General features: G+C 31.2%; 1 protein-coding gene across 2 annotated transcripts in view; it reads right to left on the bottom strand.

The window, feature by feature from the left end:
- Positions 1 to 20722, bottom strand: part of nAChRalpha4 (nicotinic acetylcholine receptor alpha4) — a 118546-nt gene that overhangs the window by 38803 nt on the left and 59021 nt on the right. Inside the window, exon 4 of one of the 2 annotated variants that reach the window (XM_081973803.1) lies at positions 4741 to 4921. The exons of the other annotated variant lie outside the window; for it this stretch is intronic. Within the exon in view, the coding sequence (XP_081829929.1) occupies positions 4741 to 4921 (181 nt within the window). The remainder of the gene's footprint in view (positions 1 to 4740; positions 4922 to 20722) is intronic. 2 annotated transcript variants of the gene reach the window in all.

Genomic DNA, 20722 nt, shown 5'->3' with positions numbered 1-20722 from the left:
TTTCAGTCAGTATTTTCAAAATGTGGCGGTTATGGTCCTGAAATTTGATGTGTAGCCAGTCAATTGACCATAAAATCCAGGGACGTATAGAATTTCCATAAACAACTTTTACTTAACTCAAATTGTGATAAAATCTTTTGAAAATGAAGAAAAGTCAGAAATGCCATTTCAGTCAGCATTTTCAAAATCTGGGGGTTTTGGCACTGAAATTTGCTGTTTTTCTAGTAAATTGACCCTAAAATCCAGAGAAGTACTCTATTTTTTCTATAAACGGACCTTACTTTACGAAAACTGTGACCATTACCATAAAAAATAAAAGAATGTCAGTTAGAATGCTATGAAATATAATTTCAGTCAATATTTTCAAAATCTGACGGTTATGGTCCTGAAATTTGCTGTGTAGCCAGTTAATTGACCATAAAATCCAGGGACGTATAGAATTGTTAACTCTTACTTAACTCAAATTGTGATAAATTCTTTTGAAAATTAAGGAAAGTCAGAAATGCCATTTCAGTCAGTATTTTCAAAATCTGGGGGTTACGGCACTGAAATTTGCAGTGTAATCAGTAAATTGGCCTTAAAATTCAGAGACGTACTGTATTGTTTCATAAACAAGCCTTAATTTACTGAAAATGTGATCATTACCATTAGAAATGAATGAATGTCAGTTAGAAGGCCACGAAACAAAATTTCAGTCAGTATTTTCGAAATCTGAGGGTTACAGCCCTGAAATTTGTTGTGTAGTCAGTAAAGTGACCATAAAATCCATGAACGTATAGAATTTTTTTTCCATAAACAATTCTTACTTTTCAAATTGTGATAAATCCTTTTCAAAATAAAGGAAAGTCAGAAATGCTATGAAAGGTCAATTCAGTCAGTATTTTCAAAATCTGGGGGTTACGGCACTGAAGTTTGCTATTTTTCCAATACATTGACCCTAAAATTCAGAGAAGTACTGTATTTTTTCTATAAACGGACCTTACTTTACAAAAACTGTGACCTTTGCCATCAAAAATGAAAGAATTTCAGTTAGTTAGAATGCTATTAAACACAATAATTTCAGTCAGTATTTTTGAAATCTGGTGGTTACGGTCCTGAAATTTGCTGTGTAGTCAGTAAAGTGACCATAAAATCCAGGAACGTATTATGTTTTTCCCAAAAACATCTCTTACTTCACTCAAACTGTGATAAATTCTTTTGAAAATGAAGGAAAGTCAGAAATGCAATGAAATGCCATTTCAGTTAGTATTTTCGAAATCTGGGGGTTAAAAACTAAACTTGACTGAGTGAAACTTCTAGCAAAATTAATCAGCTTAATTTGATATTACAGGTTTCAGACCTTTTAAATAGTACAAAACCAGAATGAAAACCTTCTTTTGCAATGACTAAACTAAACTAAATCAACCCCACAAACTCGATGTTAATCCAGTGATCTTGGTATGCAGTCTTTGGACAGAATATTGGAATATCTGGAACGGTAACAAGAGAAGTAACTTTGATTCCTTGACTGATTCTCCTTAAAATAATTGTGGTGTTTCTCGTAAATAAATACAACTTCTACCTATAAATCAACAAACAACATCTTATTTTATGGGTAAACTCAACAAATGTGCTTAATAAAAAAACTCTCTAAAATACCATACATTATCTAAAAAACCTTTTTCACGGTACTAAATCAAAGACAGAGGTGCTGTTTGCTTATTTTACCGTGCATCCCTTCACTTTATGCAATTTTTCTTTATTCGCATACAACTCCCGTTCTCTATAACGAAACTAAAGAAGTTAGTTCGCAAATCTTTCGGTACGGAGTAGAACGGACTCCTCGAAACTTCTTTCCATTGAAATTTACGTTTGCCGGTTTAGAGTCTCGGAATATTAGAAAATACTGCGGTAGCCGAAGTATGTCCGCAATAAAGGAATGACTCGTTCAAATTGATGTGTTTTTGTTTTCTGCCTCCATTAGAAACTACGATCCGAAATACGTTTCGGTTGAGTACGTACTTATAATGGAAACTTATGAGGTTAATATTTATTTTAACGGAAAACTTTCATAATGGAAGAACTGCTAAGATAATGTTGACTAAAACTGCAATTTATGTGATTTTAGTTTAATTTCAGTTTAACAAAATGTAGTAATTTTTTTTTTCAAATTAAGAGAAGTAAAAGGCCCTAATCGAAATAATAGCCAAATATTTTTCAAATTCTGGAAAAAACATAAGAATTTATTGGTAAAACCGCGTTTTTGTTTGTAAAGTTTTAATAGAATTTTTAGCATCAACTTTCAAAATCAATTCAGTTGGTCAGTGTTCGGTGACTCAACTGGAAAAACACAAAAATTCAATTTGCATTCGACCCCAAAAGTAACTGTGTTTTCAATGCTTGATCCGATTTCAATTGCCCGTGGGCAATACCGTGAAACTAATCAATTGCTCGATAACTATTTTTTTCGAATATTTTCTTCAAAGAGATTTTTCCACGTAATTTTTTTTGGTTGCGCATAACTGCATTATACAGAATTATGGCTGAAAGTGGTTTAATATCACAAAAACTAACTTCTGTTTTACGTCTGTTTTATAAATTCTATAAATAATTCAATTGCAAAAAATACATACAAATTTTGATTATTTCATCGTAGAACGAGCTCTAGAATTCATATGCAACGTTGTTACTACAAACCGATTTTACATTATACCTACATCGTTTTTGAAATAGAGGTAGATATAGAGAAACTAGCAAAAATGTGTCAACATTGATTTATATTGAAAAAAATGGTAAAATCAAATCATTTTGAAATTCAATTCGTTAATTTGAATTCTATGTTTTCTGTCTTTGATAAATATACAGGGTGTGCTATATTCAAGCTACACCAACACACAAGTAGATTAAATTAGAGCAAAGAAGAGCTCAAAGAATGCCGCATTAATTTGAAAAAAATTCAAGTAAACTTAAAATAACAAAAAATTATTTTACATGGAGTACCTTTAAAATAACATTTAGCAAATGTACGTCAGGTAATTTGACACTAGTGCACGTGAAATCGTTGCCATTTGCAAACACAATGATCATGTGACACACTGTCAAATGTTGACTGTGTTTTTTCAAAACTGCATCAAGTATCACGTGACCAGCTATCAAGTAAGTATTCACAAAAGAAAATAACACACCAACAACACAAATATAATCTGCTGTCAATGTGACGGGTAGGTTTCGTATCGGACAAGTATGTTTCGTTGTTTTGTATCTTCATAAGATCAAATTTGACAGTTTCCAGGTTTAGGACGGAACTTTAACTGACGGCCAAATGTCATAACTGTCAAAATTCCACTCATAAAGCTATAAAATACCTTTTATACTGTTCATATTGATTTTACTGGATTTTAAGAGTGTGTTGTGGTTTGTCAGCTTTATGGAGAAGATTTTGACGGTTGATATATTAAAAATAGACTAAAATTAAGGCTGAAACTGACAACCAAATGCCAAAAATGAACTGATGAAGGTATAAAATGCATTCAACCAAACTCCACACTGATTTTGTTACTTTTTTAAGTATGTGTCGTTGTTTTGTGCCTCTATTTAATTGAATTTGACAGATTTTAGGTTTAGAACTGAACAAAAGGCAGAGCTGTAACTGACAGCCAAATGTCAACTGTCAAAATATGACGTAATAATTTAATAGAAAGAAAAATCAAGGTTTAAGAATAACACTATGGATTTCTACGTCGTAAAACAGAAAAATGTTGAAACATATTTTTAAGATAAAACCATAACATAAAATACGATTAAAAAATGTCAAAATTGAATATAACACCCATAGGACAAATCAATGATTTCAAAAAACCGAAACGTCGGATATTAAATATGGTAAAAAACTGGAAAAAAATAAAATACTTTTTTTTTTTTTTTCAACCTGAAATGCACCATTTCATTGAGCTCTAAATTGCCTAACATTGATCTAATTTAATCTACTGTCTCTACACTACTCAATTTAGTGAATTCGACTTGAAAAGCTAATTTAAACCTAATAGAATTTAACTAGAATAATCCATTAAACAGGCTTTCATACTAGTACAGCACAACATATTTATTCACGTGATTGGCGGTACAAATGGTAATAATTTCGTTTCTATAAAATGTAAAATCAAGCTTTGTTTCAACTGCACGCCCGTATCATAATAATATTTACATATAATACTGTCCAGGTTTTTTTTTAATATAAATTAACCAGTGCAACTAATTAGAGCACTCACTAGAACGCACGTTCATGTGATTTATAATAATTAGTACGGGCAAGTAAAATTTAAATTAAATGGAGTGGCAATACGACATTTATTTACTGTTTATTGTTATTTTATGTAGGTGTTAAGCTAATTGGCGGTAATAAATATGATGTCCTCACGCTTATTCAGTATCAATTTTTTTTTATAGTTTTGGTTAAATCAATTGAGTATGAGAGAGCAAAATTATGATGCTTAATTAGCCAGTACATTTTTAGGTAATGTATGTACTTATTACATCTAAAGTGTCAAAATGTAGTGTCAGAACAATTTTAGTCAAATTTATACTACATTATTGGTTCTTTGAGCTACATTATATGGTACACATTCTAATAATTCAGGTCAAGTTTCAATTAAACTGCAAAAGTAAGTATAAAATGTCATGGGATAAAGTAACATTTTCTGAAACGGGTAAAATACCATCATCATCCAAGTAATATCGACACAGAGGGCGCCGCAGTCTTACCTTAAACCCATCATACGTCCAACTGCCAAACTTGAGGACGCATGTCTGCTCGTCGAATGGAAAATACTCCACATCTATTTCACAGGAGGATTTGTAGATTGCTGGAGGTTTCCATTCCACCAATCCCTGATGATAAATTGTCGCTTTCGTCGCTAGGGTGACCTCGAAATTTCCGTCAGCGCTAAAAGTGGCAGACTGTAACCTCCCGGTTTAGTTTAACTGAGGGATAAAAGTAGCTAACTGGAGGTTGAAGCGTGAAGAGAGATAAGTGCGGTGAAGATGATGACGGTGAGCCGCTCTCTGGTTGTCAGGTATTTGAAATGCTTTTTTTTAATAAAACTTTATCCGGCACTGTTAGCATAATTAAAGTGGAAAATGGAGAACAAAAGTTTAGTAAAGATTAACAAGACGAGAGTTACCGCATCTCCTTTGACGTTTCGGAATAAACTTTCCATGAAACTCCACTAGGTAAGCTAAAACAGTTACTTTCTCCATTAATCATTTATGCAACTTTTCTAGAATAATAAAATGTCAGCAACAGCCAGACAGGTTTATGACTTTAATAAAATTTCAAATAGAATGCAACATAATTTTTTGCAGTTTGATAATGCTTAAGAATAAGTTACTTAGATATTTTAAATTGTATAATTTTTTGTAAAAGTGTGATTTAATTTACTTAAATATTAAGTTATTTTTTGAAATTTATCTTAGTTTTGTTTTAGTACAAGAATTTAAAATTATAAACTACACCATTTACACATGTAGTTTAGAAAGCGTCAGTTGAATTTTAGAAATCATAAGATGGATTTGAAAAATATCATTTGTATTTCAGAAAAGGTACTTTCAATTTTAGAATACTAACTTTGATTTTCGAAATTGCAATTTGTATTTCAGATTAGTCACTTGTAGTATAGAAAAGAGCAGTTGGATTTTAGACATGGTCATTTGTAGTAAGTGGAGCAAAAAAAGTTAATAAAAAAAGTAAATAGTTTAACGAATATTTTTAATAACATTGTGGTTTAAGCAGTTCTATGAAAAATCGATTTATTTCGAAAACCGTTTATTTTATTGAAATAAAAGAAGAGTACAATTTTTCGATAAAAATGTTAAGAGTATCCATTAATGACGTTTGCAGATAAAAATAATGACAGCTGTCAAAGTTTAAGCAAATTGTGTCTTAGGTCCAATTAGTTCCAGCCTTTCGAAGACGAGATACCTGGTTTTCATGTCAAATAGAAGGTCTCTTTCGATAAAATATAGTTCTTTGGGGCTCGATATTTCCCTTAGGAGTTACTTTAAAAAAAATTAATTATATGAACAAATCGTATTATTTTGACCCCTGTATGCCCCTGAGAGATTGTCATATAGTTATGGGACACCCTGTATATTTTATATAAATGAATACTCCCGATGGACGGGTTTTTTTGCTTAAAGTGATATTAAAAAAAAACAATGAACTAATAACCACATAGAAACACAAAAAAATCTGAAATTGAAATAACGCGTTCTAAAATACAAGTGACCTTTTCTGAAATACAACTTACGTTTTCTAAAACCAAATTTACGATAATGAAATACAAGTTATAAATTCTGAAATCCAACTTATATTTTTAAAATCCAAGTGATATTTTCTAAACTACATGTGTAAATGGTGTAGAGCACTATATTTAGCTTAAAATAATTTAATAGGAATTTTTTCAATGTCATTGTTCAGGCTGATTTGTTATATTTTACTCTCTTTTCTCATTCTGAATCCCTTCATGAATTCTCATTAAAAAATTAATAGTCACAAGTGGAGACAGATCAGGTAATCTCAATGGCCACTTTAAATGTGTTGTAGACATAAAGCAATAGTTGTTTTAAAGTTATGCAACAGAATCTGTAAATATATTTCTGATTCAAATTTTTTTTTTGTGCTGTGATACCACAAAAGAGTTCTCTAATTAGTTTTACTGACAATAAATCACAAATTAGCTGGTACACTGTCATGAAGGACAGTAGGAATAAAATCGGCACTGTTAGGTGCTCTATGGCCCTAACTAACGCAATCAAGGGCAAACATCCCTCAACCAGGACTTCATATAATTGGGCCAACCTAAGGGCTTAAATTAATGACTATTTGGGTGGGACATTCCCGGAATATTATGAGATTTAGATTTGTTTCTGATCGAAGCTTGGAAATTTCCCCTTTGATAACCTGATATCCTATTCGATCGTATTAACTCATCCCTTTCCATCATCAGTTCATCAATTTTAATTAGGGTGGCTAAAGGGAAATTGAATTTTGCGTTTTGACTGAGCCACTAGAATAATTTATGACAAAAAATAATATTTCGCAATTTTCAAAACAATTTTCTTAACTTTATGGAATAAAAAGAAAAACTGTAAGAGTCCTGTTGTTTGCCCGACTTTTGTTTACAAATTTACAATATTGGCAGCGATATTTTCGTCCAAGTTACAAAATTAGGAACTCAGTTTTCTCAAACTTCCACCCGTATTTCCTGGAAATATTTCACACAAAACGGCATGCAAATTACGTTATGTTTTCTGTTTTGAGTTTTCGACAGTTTAGAGAAAAGTTATGAGCAGTCACGACGTTCAATTTCTCTCAAAAATATGCACAAATACCTTGTTGCAACATGTTTTTGTGTTGAACTTTTTAACTTAATTATTTACTTGACCGATGATTCAGTTCAACAAGACTATTACAGAGGCACAAATAATGATTGCAGTTATTTTTCTCAAGCCTGGTTAAGCGGTGCAGTAAACCTAACTAATTATTCAGACTGTAGTCTACGTAGTGCTGAAGATAAGCAGGGCTTGATTAATGGAATAAAATTTGGACATCCTGAAAAGGTTTACAATAATTAAAAATAATGTCGCAAAGTATGGAAAAAGTGATTAATGATTAAAACATAATAAATACATATTTTGTGTCTAATAGCTTTTCGGTGTGTTAAAAAAAGTTGAAAAACAATTGAAAGAAAACTGCAAAAAATAGTAAAACATGGAACAGAAAGCATACTTTTAACGAATTACATATTCACAAAAACACATTGCGTATTATTATAACCTATTATAATTATTCTATTATGTGTTATAATAATAATTTTTCCTACTTGGATTCATAGACCTCCAAATGCTACCACAACCTTCTTAAAAGTGCCAGATATCCTTAGAACCATTTTGAAAATGAAGTTAGTGCCAGAGGCTCCTACAAGTGTTAAACCTTCGTACAATTATTTTAAATTGCCAGAGACTACTAGGACTATTCCATAGATTTCTAAATGTTGCTGTCTACAAGTGTTTTAAACTTTCTTACAAAAAGCGCTTTCCCACCCTGCGACAAAGTACCACATTCCGCATGGGTTAGGTAAATAACTATAATACTTTAAATTACAGTTTTTTTCACATATCAGAAACACCTCTGATCTATTTTCAGACACAGAATTACTAGTTTTTTCTAGAATTCTTTATTAAGAACTAATATGATTTTGAAGTTTCCAATAAATGATTTCTTTTGTTTCTTTAATAAAAAAAATGTGATATATAATTTCCTTTTAAGATTTCTTAATAAAAGTTTGCCTTTAAACTTCAAACCTTTTTCTTTTATAAGAGAAAAGTCTGGATTCTTCTAGACAGAGCAATCAGAGCATAAATTTCCATTAAATCTAGTCTGACTTTTTCGTGTTTGATATTAATATTTTATTGGATTTTTTGCTGGTAATAATGTAAAAAAAATGATTATTTTTAAGTATTACTTGACTAATAACCTTAAATTAATAAAATTCGAGTACAACCTAAAAATTTTCAGCTTAGCCACTTGTATACAGTTTGATTAGCAAAGCAAATCGAGCGGTCGTAATTAAGTTGAGGGGGTTTTAAAAATTATAGTCAGCCTTTACTACTTTATCACATTTTTGTGCTTCCAATTAATTTTCGAACATGCAAGCGCCCGTTATTCAAATTCTAAATTTCAGTCGCGTTTTCCGGATTTTTTCCCTCCCCGTTCTGATTTATTTGATTTTAGTATTCCTGTCGGATGATAAACGCACGCAAAAATAGCGTTCTGGGAAGTAATTACGTTCAAATTTCACTATCGAACAATATTTAACAAAACAAATCGTTCAACAATTCCAACACATTCACCGGATCTAAATTAGGATTAAACTCCTCCCAACAAAACACACGTAACTTTTGGATAGTCACTAAAGGTTTTTACTTTTACTGGTTTTTAAGTTTACTTTTACTTACCATGACATTTTTCCTGAATTTAATTTAATCAATATTATACCTCGGATACTCTTCAAACATATGATAGCGTCTGATAAATTTTCCGAATCTCAGATTTCATAACCGGGAAACGCGACATTACGTATGCAATTAGCGGGAGCACAATTTAAAGCTCAATTTCCTGGAATTTTCAGATAACATTAAGTGTTTCTAGGCAAGCCAGTTTCTCCTCCTCCGCTTAAACAGAAAGGAAATATATCTGAATTGGGAAACTGTACGAGGCGGTGGAAAATCTTGATAACCCCTTTAGAAATTGAGAAGAGAAACTCTAGATTTGCGCGAGAGCAAAGCGGTTCTTTGTCCGAATTTTTTTCTGTTTTTATTGTGGTTTTTGTTTCCAGAAGTTTATTTTGTTTACACAGTAGCTTTTAGACACCAAAACGTGTCAGATAAATTTGGGAATCCTTTGTTTTTTACGGTGCATGTCTCATCCAAAAAATACTTTGAGGTTATTCTTTACAACCATTTTCTGTAGAAAAACAATCAATAAAAATCAACAGGAATGTATGATGCTCTACTTAGTGCAAATATTACAATTTTCCTTTTAATTAATTAATAAATAAAATAAACAATTTACTAGTGATAAATTGGACACTTTCAACAGCCGATAATTAACATATCGCTTTTAATGTGTGACAGTTTTATCAATGGAATTAAATTTAAATTAGATTTTGAAACATATCAAATTTATCAATTATTAGAATTTTGTACCAAACTCATCTGTTTCTGCATTGTATATTTCACCAAGTATTCGCTTCATTATGTCGATAAGTCACTGCCTGTTAATTTCATTTAAAATTTGTTCTGTTTATTTTTGGTATATGGTTAGGAAACACCAGATTTATTTTATCCAAACTACAGTAAAGAAATATTACGTAATAACCTAAAATTGCTGTTTTTAAATTCGTATAAATTTTGTTTTTATCAAGGAAAATAGTCCGGAAAAATCGAACTAATAACTTCTGATAAGCCATCAGTTTATACAGGTAATATTCAAAACAAATTGGGTAATATTGGTTGGATAAAGATACCTTATAAAGGTTTCGAAAGACCCGCCATTTTTTGTTTTTTTTATGTATTGATAGTGATAAACAACATATTTGTTAAAATTAAACCAAAATTTAGCGTATAAATTAAAATAACACAACACAAATAAATGTGGTCGCTCATCTTTGTTTTTTGTTTTCAGTATGTCTGTTTTCTTCTGGTACTAGCCTTTACAAGGAAAATTTGGCCGGTAAATTACCAATAAATTACTGGTTTTGCAAATTATTGTTTTTCCAGGTTCTTGAATAGAAAATTTAATGTGGATTCTAAAAATGTGCTTAAAACAGTCATTTTCTCACTCCAAGTGGGTTTTACACGCGATTTTATACTTGACTATCCTTTCAAACTGTGTTTCTGGCAGTTCAAATTTTGACACAGCTCTTCTTCCTGACTGTAGCAAATTGTGTAGTGTTTTTTTATGTTACTGGATAGGAAATTTAATGTGGATTCTAAAAATGTGCTTAAAGCAGTCATTTTTTTGCTCCAAGTGGGTTTTACAGGCGATTTTGTCCCTGACTGTCCTTTCAAACTATGTTTGTGGCAGTTCAAATTTTGACACGGTTCTTTTTCCTGACTGTACCAAATCTTGTAGTGTTTTTTCAGGTTATTGGACAGGAAATTTAATGAGGATTCCAAAAATTTACTTAAGTACAATTTTTTTTCTTTCTCCAAGTGGGTTTTACAAGCGATTTTGTCCCTGACTGTCTATTCCTACTGTTTCTGGCAATTCAAACTTTAACACCACTTTTCTCCCTAACTGTAGCAAATTTTTTTAGTGTGTTTTTTAGATTATTGGATAGAATATTTAATGAGCAGAGGTATAAGCACAAAAACTGCAACTAAAATATACAAATCTATTTGCAGACCTCTACTCGACTACGGACACATACTAAGAGTTAATGCGACCAGCAAAACAAAAAAACACATACAAACTACAGAACAAATTGCACTTAGACTAGTAACCAAGATTAGACATCCTCAAAACCCGCTACATAACCCAACCAACGAATTACTCTACGAACGGACACAAATGACAAAAATAACAGAACGATTAACGAAACTAGAGGCAAAATGGAAAGGCAACCCCCACAACTGGACAATTATAAACCCCATCTCCCTCACAAGACCAAATAGACAATCTCGCTACGCCTTTCCTCAATATACTCTGTTGGAACATTTTACCTAAAAAAACGAACTATTAATTTTAACCTTTTCTTTGTAAAACATTATATTTTTTTTTTTTTTCTTTTTTTTTAACAAATATTTAGTACATAAGTTTTGTTTCTGTAACATTGGCAGAAAGACCGGTAGGTCGATAGCCTTTTTCCTCGGAAATAAAGATGGTTTATATATATATATATATTTAATGAGGATTCTAAAAATGTACTTAAAACAGTAATTTTCTTCCTCCAAGTGGATTTTATAGACGATTTTGGCCCTGACTGTTTTTTAAACTGTGTTTTTAGCACTTCAAAATATAGCATAGGATATTTAATGAGGGTTCTAAAAATGTGCTTAAAACAGTAATTTTCTTACTCCTAAGTGAGTCACGTGAATGCAAAACTAAATTATCCTCTAAAATCACGTGATATCTTACTAATGTCAAAACTGTCAAAATTTGCCTAGAATCTGCAAGAATTAAAGTTTAAGGCAGTCTTCGTACAGTTTTCGAAACGAAACGTGTTTTGAAATTTATGACAGTTATTTTGACATTTGTAACGTGTTCGTCTAACTAAATAGTGTTCTAAAATCACATGACAAAACTGTGAAACTGTGCTCAAAAGTCTTTCACTAGGTATTTGATAAAAAACGTTTTTCTGAGATTTATGAGAGATATTTTGACAGTTGTCACGTGACTGTTTGGCTAAATTATCCTTTAAAACCACGTGACAAAACTTTAAAAAAACAAATGATGAAAAAATAAAAATCTGTATTTTTGTATAACAGCAAACTGGCATTATTTTTTGATGTAGAATCATCAATGATTAAAATTTTTAGCAATGTGAACTAAATTGCTTAGCCATTTTTTTAACGGACAAAAACAATGTGTATTTTAATAGTTCTATGTGAATTGCTTCAAACTTGTTTTACTTTCATCTTAATAGCTCCATAATAGTGTCCAAAGAACAGCCCTTCGGTGACCTGCTGTGATTCTGACCATTAAGGCCGCAATAAAACAGATGGAAACACGGACCAATTTCCAAGCAACCTATAAAGGATAACAAAGTACTAAATGTGGGTTCAATTATTCAGTTAATGGAAAGTCATTGGCAAAATAAACTTGATTCTAGCTGATTTATTCACTTTCTTGAAAATTGGACGGTAAACCTGACACGTTCAAATCCCGTAACATTTGTAGGGTTTTGCATGTAAGATTCAAGACATTTAGCTGAATTTAGTAGCTACCTGACGAAATTGGGCGTGCAATTTCGTCTCTATTCTAGCACAATGATAAATCCGTGTTTATCTTTTGTGCCAGTTTACTTTACTGTGTTATTGAAACGATTTCACCTAGAAAATCTCACTTTCTAAATTAAATGAAAAAAGAGCTATTATTTACATTCCTAGTAATAACCACTGGCTTCTTTTCTATTACCCGGTATCTGTGCAGATAGACAAAATTCTTGAAACTTTCCTGTTAGAGTTACGGTTTAACTTTCTTGCGAAATCCAATATCTTGCATCACTACATTTATAAAAACTAATTATTACCGCATCTAGAAACTAGAGAGAGAAGTTTCTCCAACTTTACCAGAAAGTTACAAATTCACAGTATTGCGTTAAAGCAGGCGGTCCGAACTTTTGGTAACTTTAAAATGTGACAACAAATTTTATTTTTTAAAACGAATTAGATATTAGATATTTAGAACTAAATTTGATACGAGTTATACTATCAAGAAACTGTAACAAAACACAAGCAAAAACATAATAATAACTCGTACTCCCTTTAAACAGTTTGGATTCTAATAAAGGACGACGTATGGGTCGCAAGAAATTTGCATTTAGCTCGAGATATCGTCATGCAGCCCAAGATGGGTTTTGTCAAACGGAATTTAATTTCGATCTAAATGTTCATAAGTGTTAAGCCGTATAATGCTTCCATTTGCTCGGATTGCAATTTAGCGTTAACGTAATCATCTTAGAACGATCGAATTTGCGTTTTGGTAATGCATTTTGAGGCAGACAATAATTACCAAGCAGGGCATATTATGTCATTTTTAGTCAAGTTGTCATAGTTGGTTTAAAACTTGTTGTTAAAGTTTGTTTGTTAAGGATTTTGAACACAAAACCAAAATAATCAGTTTATGCAAATCTGTCTAATTTTGATTTTTAACTATCGTTGTTAGCTCATGTAAATTATGTGTAATTTTACGAATTTTTTACAGTCACTACAGATTTACATTTCTATAACAAAGTAAAATGTAAAAACCAGTTTTTTAATGCTCAATAAGTCGTTGAGATGAGCAATTTGAATGAGCACAAGAAGAGATTTTTGTCACATAGGTTTCAACTACAAATAGGTTGCTATTTTTCCATTAAAAATAGGAAATTATTAAAACTTTTTTCTTCATTTCTCCTTTTAACTTTTTAGAATTCAGTCTTTGATGCAAAAATTACTTCCACTCATTTTTAAGACTTCTCTTACCATTTCTCCTTTCAATTCTTCTTCTTTTCATCTAGTAGACTACAATTTTGAGGGCAAAAATTATATGCTCTATTTTTTTCGTATTTTCTTCGCCGTTTTCAATGACTTTCTTCTAATCTAGTATGATAACATTTTGGCGTCCTTCTTTTTTTAATACTTTATATTTTCAACTAATAAAGTATTTCTCCGCATTTTCTTCTTTTCTTCGCTCTCTCCACTTCTTCTTTTAGTATAGAATAGTACAATTTTTTCGCAAAAATCTTTTCTTCTTTCAAGACTAACATTAACTAACCTTTTAAAAATCAATTTTTGGCGCAAAAAATTAAATCCACTAATTTTGGCTCTTTTTTTTCTTCGCTTTATTCTTCCTCTTTTAGTCTAGTGCAATACAATTTTTGACGCAAAAATAAAATCCTCTAAAGTTGGCACACTTTCTAATTCTTCTAATTTTTCTTCATTTAATTCTTTGGTAGAAGACAATAAGCCCTGTAACTTAGTTTGACAGTTTAGCATACATAACAATTATTTAAATAATTTTTTCCTACATATTCGATACAATGCAAATTATTTTGCCATTCTAATTTTGTTGCTTTGTCAATGCATGTTGTGCTTTTATTGTTTGGTTAGTACTTTCCTAACAATTTTTATTTATACTTATGTAAACAAATAAGAATAACGATATATTTTATTGTATGAAGATCTTAAAAACGGTTTAATACGGTAAAGTTGAACAATTTGGAGTGCAAAATTTACGACTCAGCTAACAAATAGTCTCTTCTCTCACAATATATTTCTATAATTTAAACTATCAATAGCAGTACGCCATTCATTCGCTATTATATTTCCGTTTAAGAAGTTTTAAAGGCATTTTTCAAGAAACTAGAGAAATTTATATTTCCACAGTTTCAAACTTACCGATGGATACTTAACGGTAAATGACGGCCATTATAGCACACCATAGATATTATGGTCATGCATTAAATACAGAATTTATAGTCTTGGAAATGCTTTAATACGACAGTAATGTTCTATTACTATTCGTAGACATAAGTACTGCGGTTTTCACCACTTATGTGTACTTCGTCATATAAGTGTTTGAAAATTGCCATATTCATTCTGGAAATTGATAGATGGGCCATTCTCGGTCAAAATTTGAATAATAATAACTGAAATTGTGATTGGAGCGCGTTTATTTTTTTCTTCCCGTTTGTTATGTTTTTCAAACAATTTGGGCGCCGAACGATAACACTTTCGGGTATTTTGCGTGAGAGTAAATTGTTCGATCCTCCCTTTATCCCTTTGTTCTGTCTCCATCAGCAAACAATTAATTAAGCCGTTAATCAAACGACGCATTTTTTAATTTGACGGAATTTAATTAGTTCCCTCACAGTTATAATCTTTCTGTGCTGAAATGTCTTAAAATTTATTACCCTGACACCAATTATACCTAACAATACACTTTTTTTTAACAAGGAATTTATTTTGTGACGCTCTAATTGAAGTTTCCAGGGTAACAAATTTGTTGTGCCCAAAGAAAAATAGGTTGTTCGTTCTTATAGTTGATTGCACAGTTGCCAGACAATTGTAACCGAGCAAAACGCGGTGTAAATACATAAATCCCGCACATCCGACACGTCATCCATCATTTGGAGGTAAACTTTACTTTTTTGGATTCATTCCACTTTAATGAATCGATTTATGAGTTATATTCTTGTTATTAGTTGTAGTAAAGAATTCATTGCAGATATAATTGTTGAATGCCTGCCTATAGCTTTTAGTTCAATAACTATCTGATTATCGAATTGAACTGCTCTAAGCTGTGTTTTTTTTTTTGGTTATGACTGTAAAAAGATTCATTTTTCATTTCAGTACTAGCTGGGTTTAACCCATCAATTGTTATCTTATTGATCTCGATTATATTACTTTTTTCACGCACGTTCGCCTCATACTTTCTCGTAAATTCATTTGTTTGCCTACAACCTCAATGTAACTAGCTAATTAGGCATAGTTTTTCGTTACGTAATGACCCTCTTTACGCACAGTTGTGGTTTGCTATTGGATCTATATTATAAAGCTGTAAAAAAACGCACAGTTTTAAGATCGGCCAAAAACTAACTGTTCTAATGCTGAAGAAAATTGATTTAAAAATACACTACTCAATCATTTTATGTTTCAAAAATATACTTTTAAATAAAAAAAATATTATTATTTTACTGCATATTTATATTTAATTACTACATATTATACAGGGTGATTCCAAAGTTGGGGCTTTCCTTTCACCTGCGAATAGGGCTTCAAAAAACAAGGTTCAAGGTTAAATACAATTTTTTCGAAATGTGAACAATAACGAAGATACAAGGTGTCAAAGTTTTACTGAAAAAATGAAAATAAAAAATAACTTTAACTTAATTTTAACTAACTGACAGGTTATTTCATATCAACACACATTAACAATTTTTTTTTTAATTTTCTAACTTTTTTAATTTTTGAGATATTTCAACTCGAAAATTGTGTCACTTTCTGTGAGTTTGCAGCGTTGTTGCTAAGTTTGAAGCCTTGTGAAGCTGTAATTTGCACTCCAATCTAGATTTTTTATATATCATTAGAAAGAGGATGAAAAATATTACAAAATGACGGTTGAGCGAATTTTCTAACTTTTTCAGTTTTTGAGAAATTTTAATTCGAAAATTGTGTCACTTTTTGTGAGTTTGTAGCGTTATTGTTAGGTTTGAAGCCTTGTGAAGCTGTAATTTGCACTCCAATCTAGATTTTTTATATATCATTAGAAAGAGGATGAAAAATGTTACCAAATGACGGTTGAGCGAATTTTCTAACTTTTTCAGTTTTTGAGAAATTTCAATTCGAAAATTGTGTCACTTTTTGTGAGTTTGCAGCGTTGTTGCCAAGTTTAAAGCATTGTGAAGCTGTAATTTGCACTCCAATCTAGATTTTTTATATATCATTAGAAAGAGGATGAAAAATGTTACAAAACGTCGGTTAAGCGAATTTTCTAACTTTTTCAGTTTTTGAGAAATTTCAATTCGAAAATTGTGTCACTTTTTGTGAGTTTGCAGCGTTGTTGCCAGGTTTGAAGCCTTGTGAAGCTGTAATTTGCACTCCAATCTAGATTTTTTATATATCATTAGAAAGAGGATGAAAAATGTTACAAAATTTCGGTTGAGCGAATTTTCTAACTTTTTCAGTTTTTGAGAAATTTCAATTCGAAAATTGTGTCACTTTTTGTGAGTTTGCAGCGTTGTTGCCAAGTTTGAAGCCTTGTGAAGCTGTAATTTGCACTCCAATCTAGGTTTTTTATATATCAATAGAAAGAGGATAAAAAAATGTTACAAAATGACGGTTGAGCAAATTTTCTAACTTTTTCAGTTTTTGAGAAATTTTAATTCGAAAATTGTGTCACTTTTTGTGAGTTTGTAGCGTTATTGCTAGGTTAGAAGCCTGGTGAAGCTGTAATTTTCACTCCAATCTACGTTTTCTATATGTCATTGGGAAGAAGATAGAAAATGCCACAATATGGCGTTTGAAGAAACTGTCTAGCTTTTTCAGTTTTTGAGATATTTTAATTAAAAAATTGTGTCACTTCTTGTGAGTTGAAAGAGTTGTTGCCGAGATCAAACCCTTGTGACGCTGTAATTTGCACTCAAATGGAAAAAAGATGCATAATGCTTCAAAATGGTGTTTGAGATAATTTTTTAACTTTTACAGTTTTTCAGATATTTCAATTCAAAAATTGTGTCACTTTTTGTGAGTTTGCAGCGATGTTGCCAGGTTTGAAGCCTTGTGACGCTGTAATTTGTTCTCCAATCTGGATTTTCTATATATCGTTGAAAAGATGATAGAAAATGCTATAAAATGTCGATAGTATACACCCTGTATCTTCGTTATTGTTAATATTTCAAAAAAGCTTCAAACGAAAAAAAACCCTATTTTTTGAAGCCCTATTCGCAGGTGAAAGGAAAGCCCCAACTTTGGAATCACCCTGTATATTAACTGCATATTTAATTTCTTAATTAAGAATATACTTTTCATCACCTTTCCAAACCAGGACTTTCATTTTAGTAGTTTCATTATACATTTTCGTGCAATTTAATGAAAATTGATACTCGTAGAAAATTGTACCTAACACATGCGGAAAGCGTCTTTCCCGCCTTTTAACTACAGTCTTGTGGGAAAAAGAAGCACTTTCCACACTAGTTAGGTAAATAACTATTCCTGTCTTTAACTGCTTGCCCCAACGATGCGAAATAGATTTGTAGGGTACTGTTGAGTCTCGTGTGGAAAAGTACCACTTTTCGCACTTGATAAATAAATAACTATTCTGTCAAACTGATTATTCGATGATTTTACTATTGACGTGTATTTATGCTTATATTAAGGAGCAGCAATTCATTCTCAAAGAGTAATGATGTATAACATTCCAAATCCACAGTCAACGCTTATTTTTACACTGTAGCAACCATGTCATATTTTTGGTTGTGACGTCATGTTAGTTTACTTTGATTTTCCGTATACTTCTGCTAATACAAGATTATTTTTTACAGCGTATTTGCTTCGTTTTGAGTGGGTTTACTGTTTTAATCAAAACTTTGTCAAAGAAATCAGTATTTGGACCCAATTATGCAACAAGAAATAAACATAATTTTTTCAAAAATATTATATGTTTTATGTAGCATAACTGAGTCCAATTTACCATTATGTATTGTATATTATCCCTTTTCTAGCTGACTTAAATCGGGTTATCATCCTTTTTATTTTCTCTTTCATAATGCAATTCTGACTGCTGATTCGCACAAATAATGTTGATAGCTACGTAACATAATAGCATTGAATTAACATTTTAATAACACTGTTTTAAAAATAATTGGTTTAACTGAGTGGTAATTAAGAACTGTTGAACTAAAAGACATTGTCTCCTAAAAAGAGCAACGAAAACAAAACCTCAGCATGCCCAGTAGTGATAAACTTAAATCGGTGATAGTGAGGGGGAATTGAATGACTCACATCCATTGTAATTCCATCTTATCCCAGATTCGAAGGAGCCAGTGACGATAACTAGTTTTATCCGTCGCACATTCGATAAAGGTTAAAATGTTATTTTACAGACGCTTGTGGGATTTATCATTATTCCCTGGGCAATGTGGTTCGATTTACACGGAAATTGGAAGTGGAAACGTCGCAGTTCGAAGACCAGAAATTCTGTGCATTGTTTGAAAAATGCAATTGTATAACCGGAAACAAATAAGTCAATAGGATAGTGTAATATTTTTGTATTCAATGCCCTTGAAACAAAGTATGTCAGTATTTGCGTTTTCTCCACATCCCACATAGCCCAATTGAGGAAAAAGGCCCAAGTGGTTTCGAGGAAAATAAATTGATTAGATTTGTCCTGAATGCATTCGATTTCTCGTTGATGCCCTCATTGCTTATTTCACTGGAACTGAAAAGTCGGCCAGTTTCGTAACCGAAACGATCAATCACACTAAAGAATTGTTTGCAGTAGTGATTGGTCTACAAAGACAAACAAAATGCAGTAATAAACTTGAAAAAAAAAAAACTTTCAGCATCATTGACAACAACTATCAAACCAATAATATTATAGCATGAGCTGAAATACAAAAGTTTTTTGCTTATCGTTTGTGGTTCCGAACATATATTAAGGACAAAAAAAAAGTTTTTGTCGATTTCGTAAACGAATCAAAGACAATTCTTTTGCTACAGATTTCGTTTGAATTCAATAAAAAGTTTATTTATTTAATTTGAATTTGTATTGTCCAGGTCTTGTCAACTTTATTGTCATAGAAAACCCATAAAATGAATCCAAAACAAGCTAAATTATACAAATCACATGACAATAGTGAGAAAAAACAATAGTAATTTTAAAATGTAAAAACATCAAATAAATAATAATTAATATTATTGTAACATAAATGCTATTTTCTAAAATCAATTCTTTTATCCTGTTAAAATTTCAAATTTAAACTGACAGTTGCAAATTAATTTTTTGAAGGTCACGTGACGTGTTTTATTTAATTTGAATTTTGAAATTTGCTGTTCCGAAACATTTTGAAAACTCAATTTTTTTCAATTTCAATTTTGACACCTTCAATTGGACGTCTCAAATAAATTTCAAGTTTAAAACTTTATTTATACATTTTCACTTTAATAATGACGTTCCGGAACATTTTCACATTTAAAATTGTATTTATCAGTGTCACCAGACTGTTTTAATCAAAATGAACAGAATTTGGACAGTTGCCACGTTTGTGATAATTGGCAGCTACATATCACATCTAAAATCCAGCCCAAACTATAAAAAGTTGATTAACTCTCTAGAAAGTAGTTATATTAGAATCATCCTCTCACTAAAAACTGTCAAAATTGCATTTATGAAGCTGCTGTAATGATGATGAAGCTAATTTGTTCTTGTTTGCATTGCTTTCAAGTATGTTTTATACATTTATAGCTCTATGACTATGATTTCTGACAGTTGCCACATTAATCACGGATCAATCTGAGTCCAAACCTAACCTAACCTAACCCTACCTTATAGAAAGTATATTAAAATAATTTTATACGTTTCTGGTTGTGATTTTGACATGTCTGAAGTATGATTATTAGTTTGACATTGTCATTTGATGTATTATCTCACTTAAAACTGTCAAAACTTCATTCATGAAACTAGAAAGCGTCATTCAACTAATTTGCATTGTTTTCAAGTATGTTTTATACATTTATAGCTCTATGTCCATGATTTTTGACAGTTGCCACATTAATCACAGATCAACTTAAGATACAAATTGACAGCTACATGTCATATCTGTCAAAATCCAACCCAAAGTGACGATAAATCTATAAAAAAACCCAAAAATTTGATTAACCCTGTACAAAGTATACTAGAATCATTTTATACGTTTATGGTTGCGATTCTGACAGTTCTGAAATATGGTGGTTAGTTTGATATTGTCATTACTTTAATAAC

This window comes from Ips typographus, linkage group LG2 (assembly GCF_016097725.1).
Source record: "Ips typographus isolate SLU linkage group LG2, UJ_Ityp_2.0, whole genome shotgun sequence".
Taxonomy (NCBI): Eukaryota; Metazoa; Arthropoda; class Insecta; order Coleoptera; family Curculionidae; genus Ips; species Ips typographus.
This window is presented reverse-complemented; position numbering and strand designations above follow the sequence as displayed.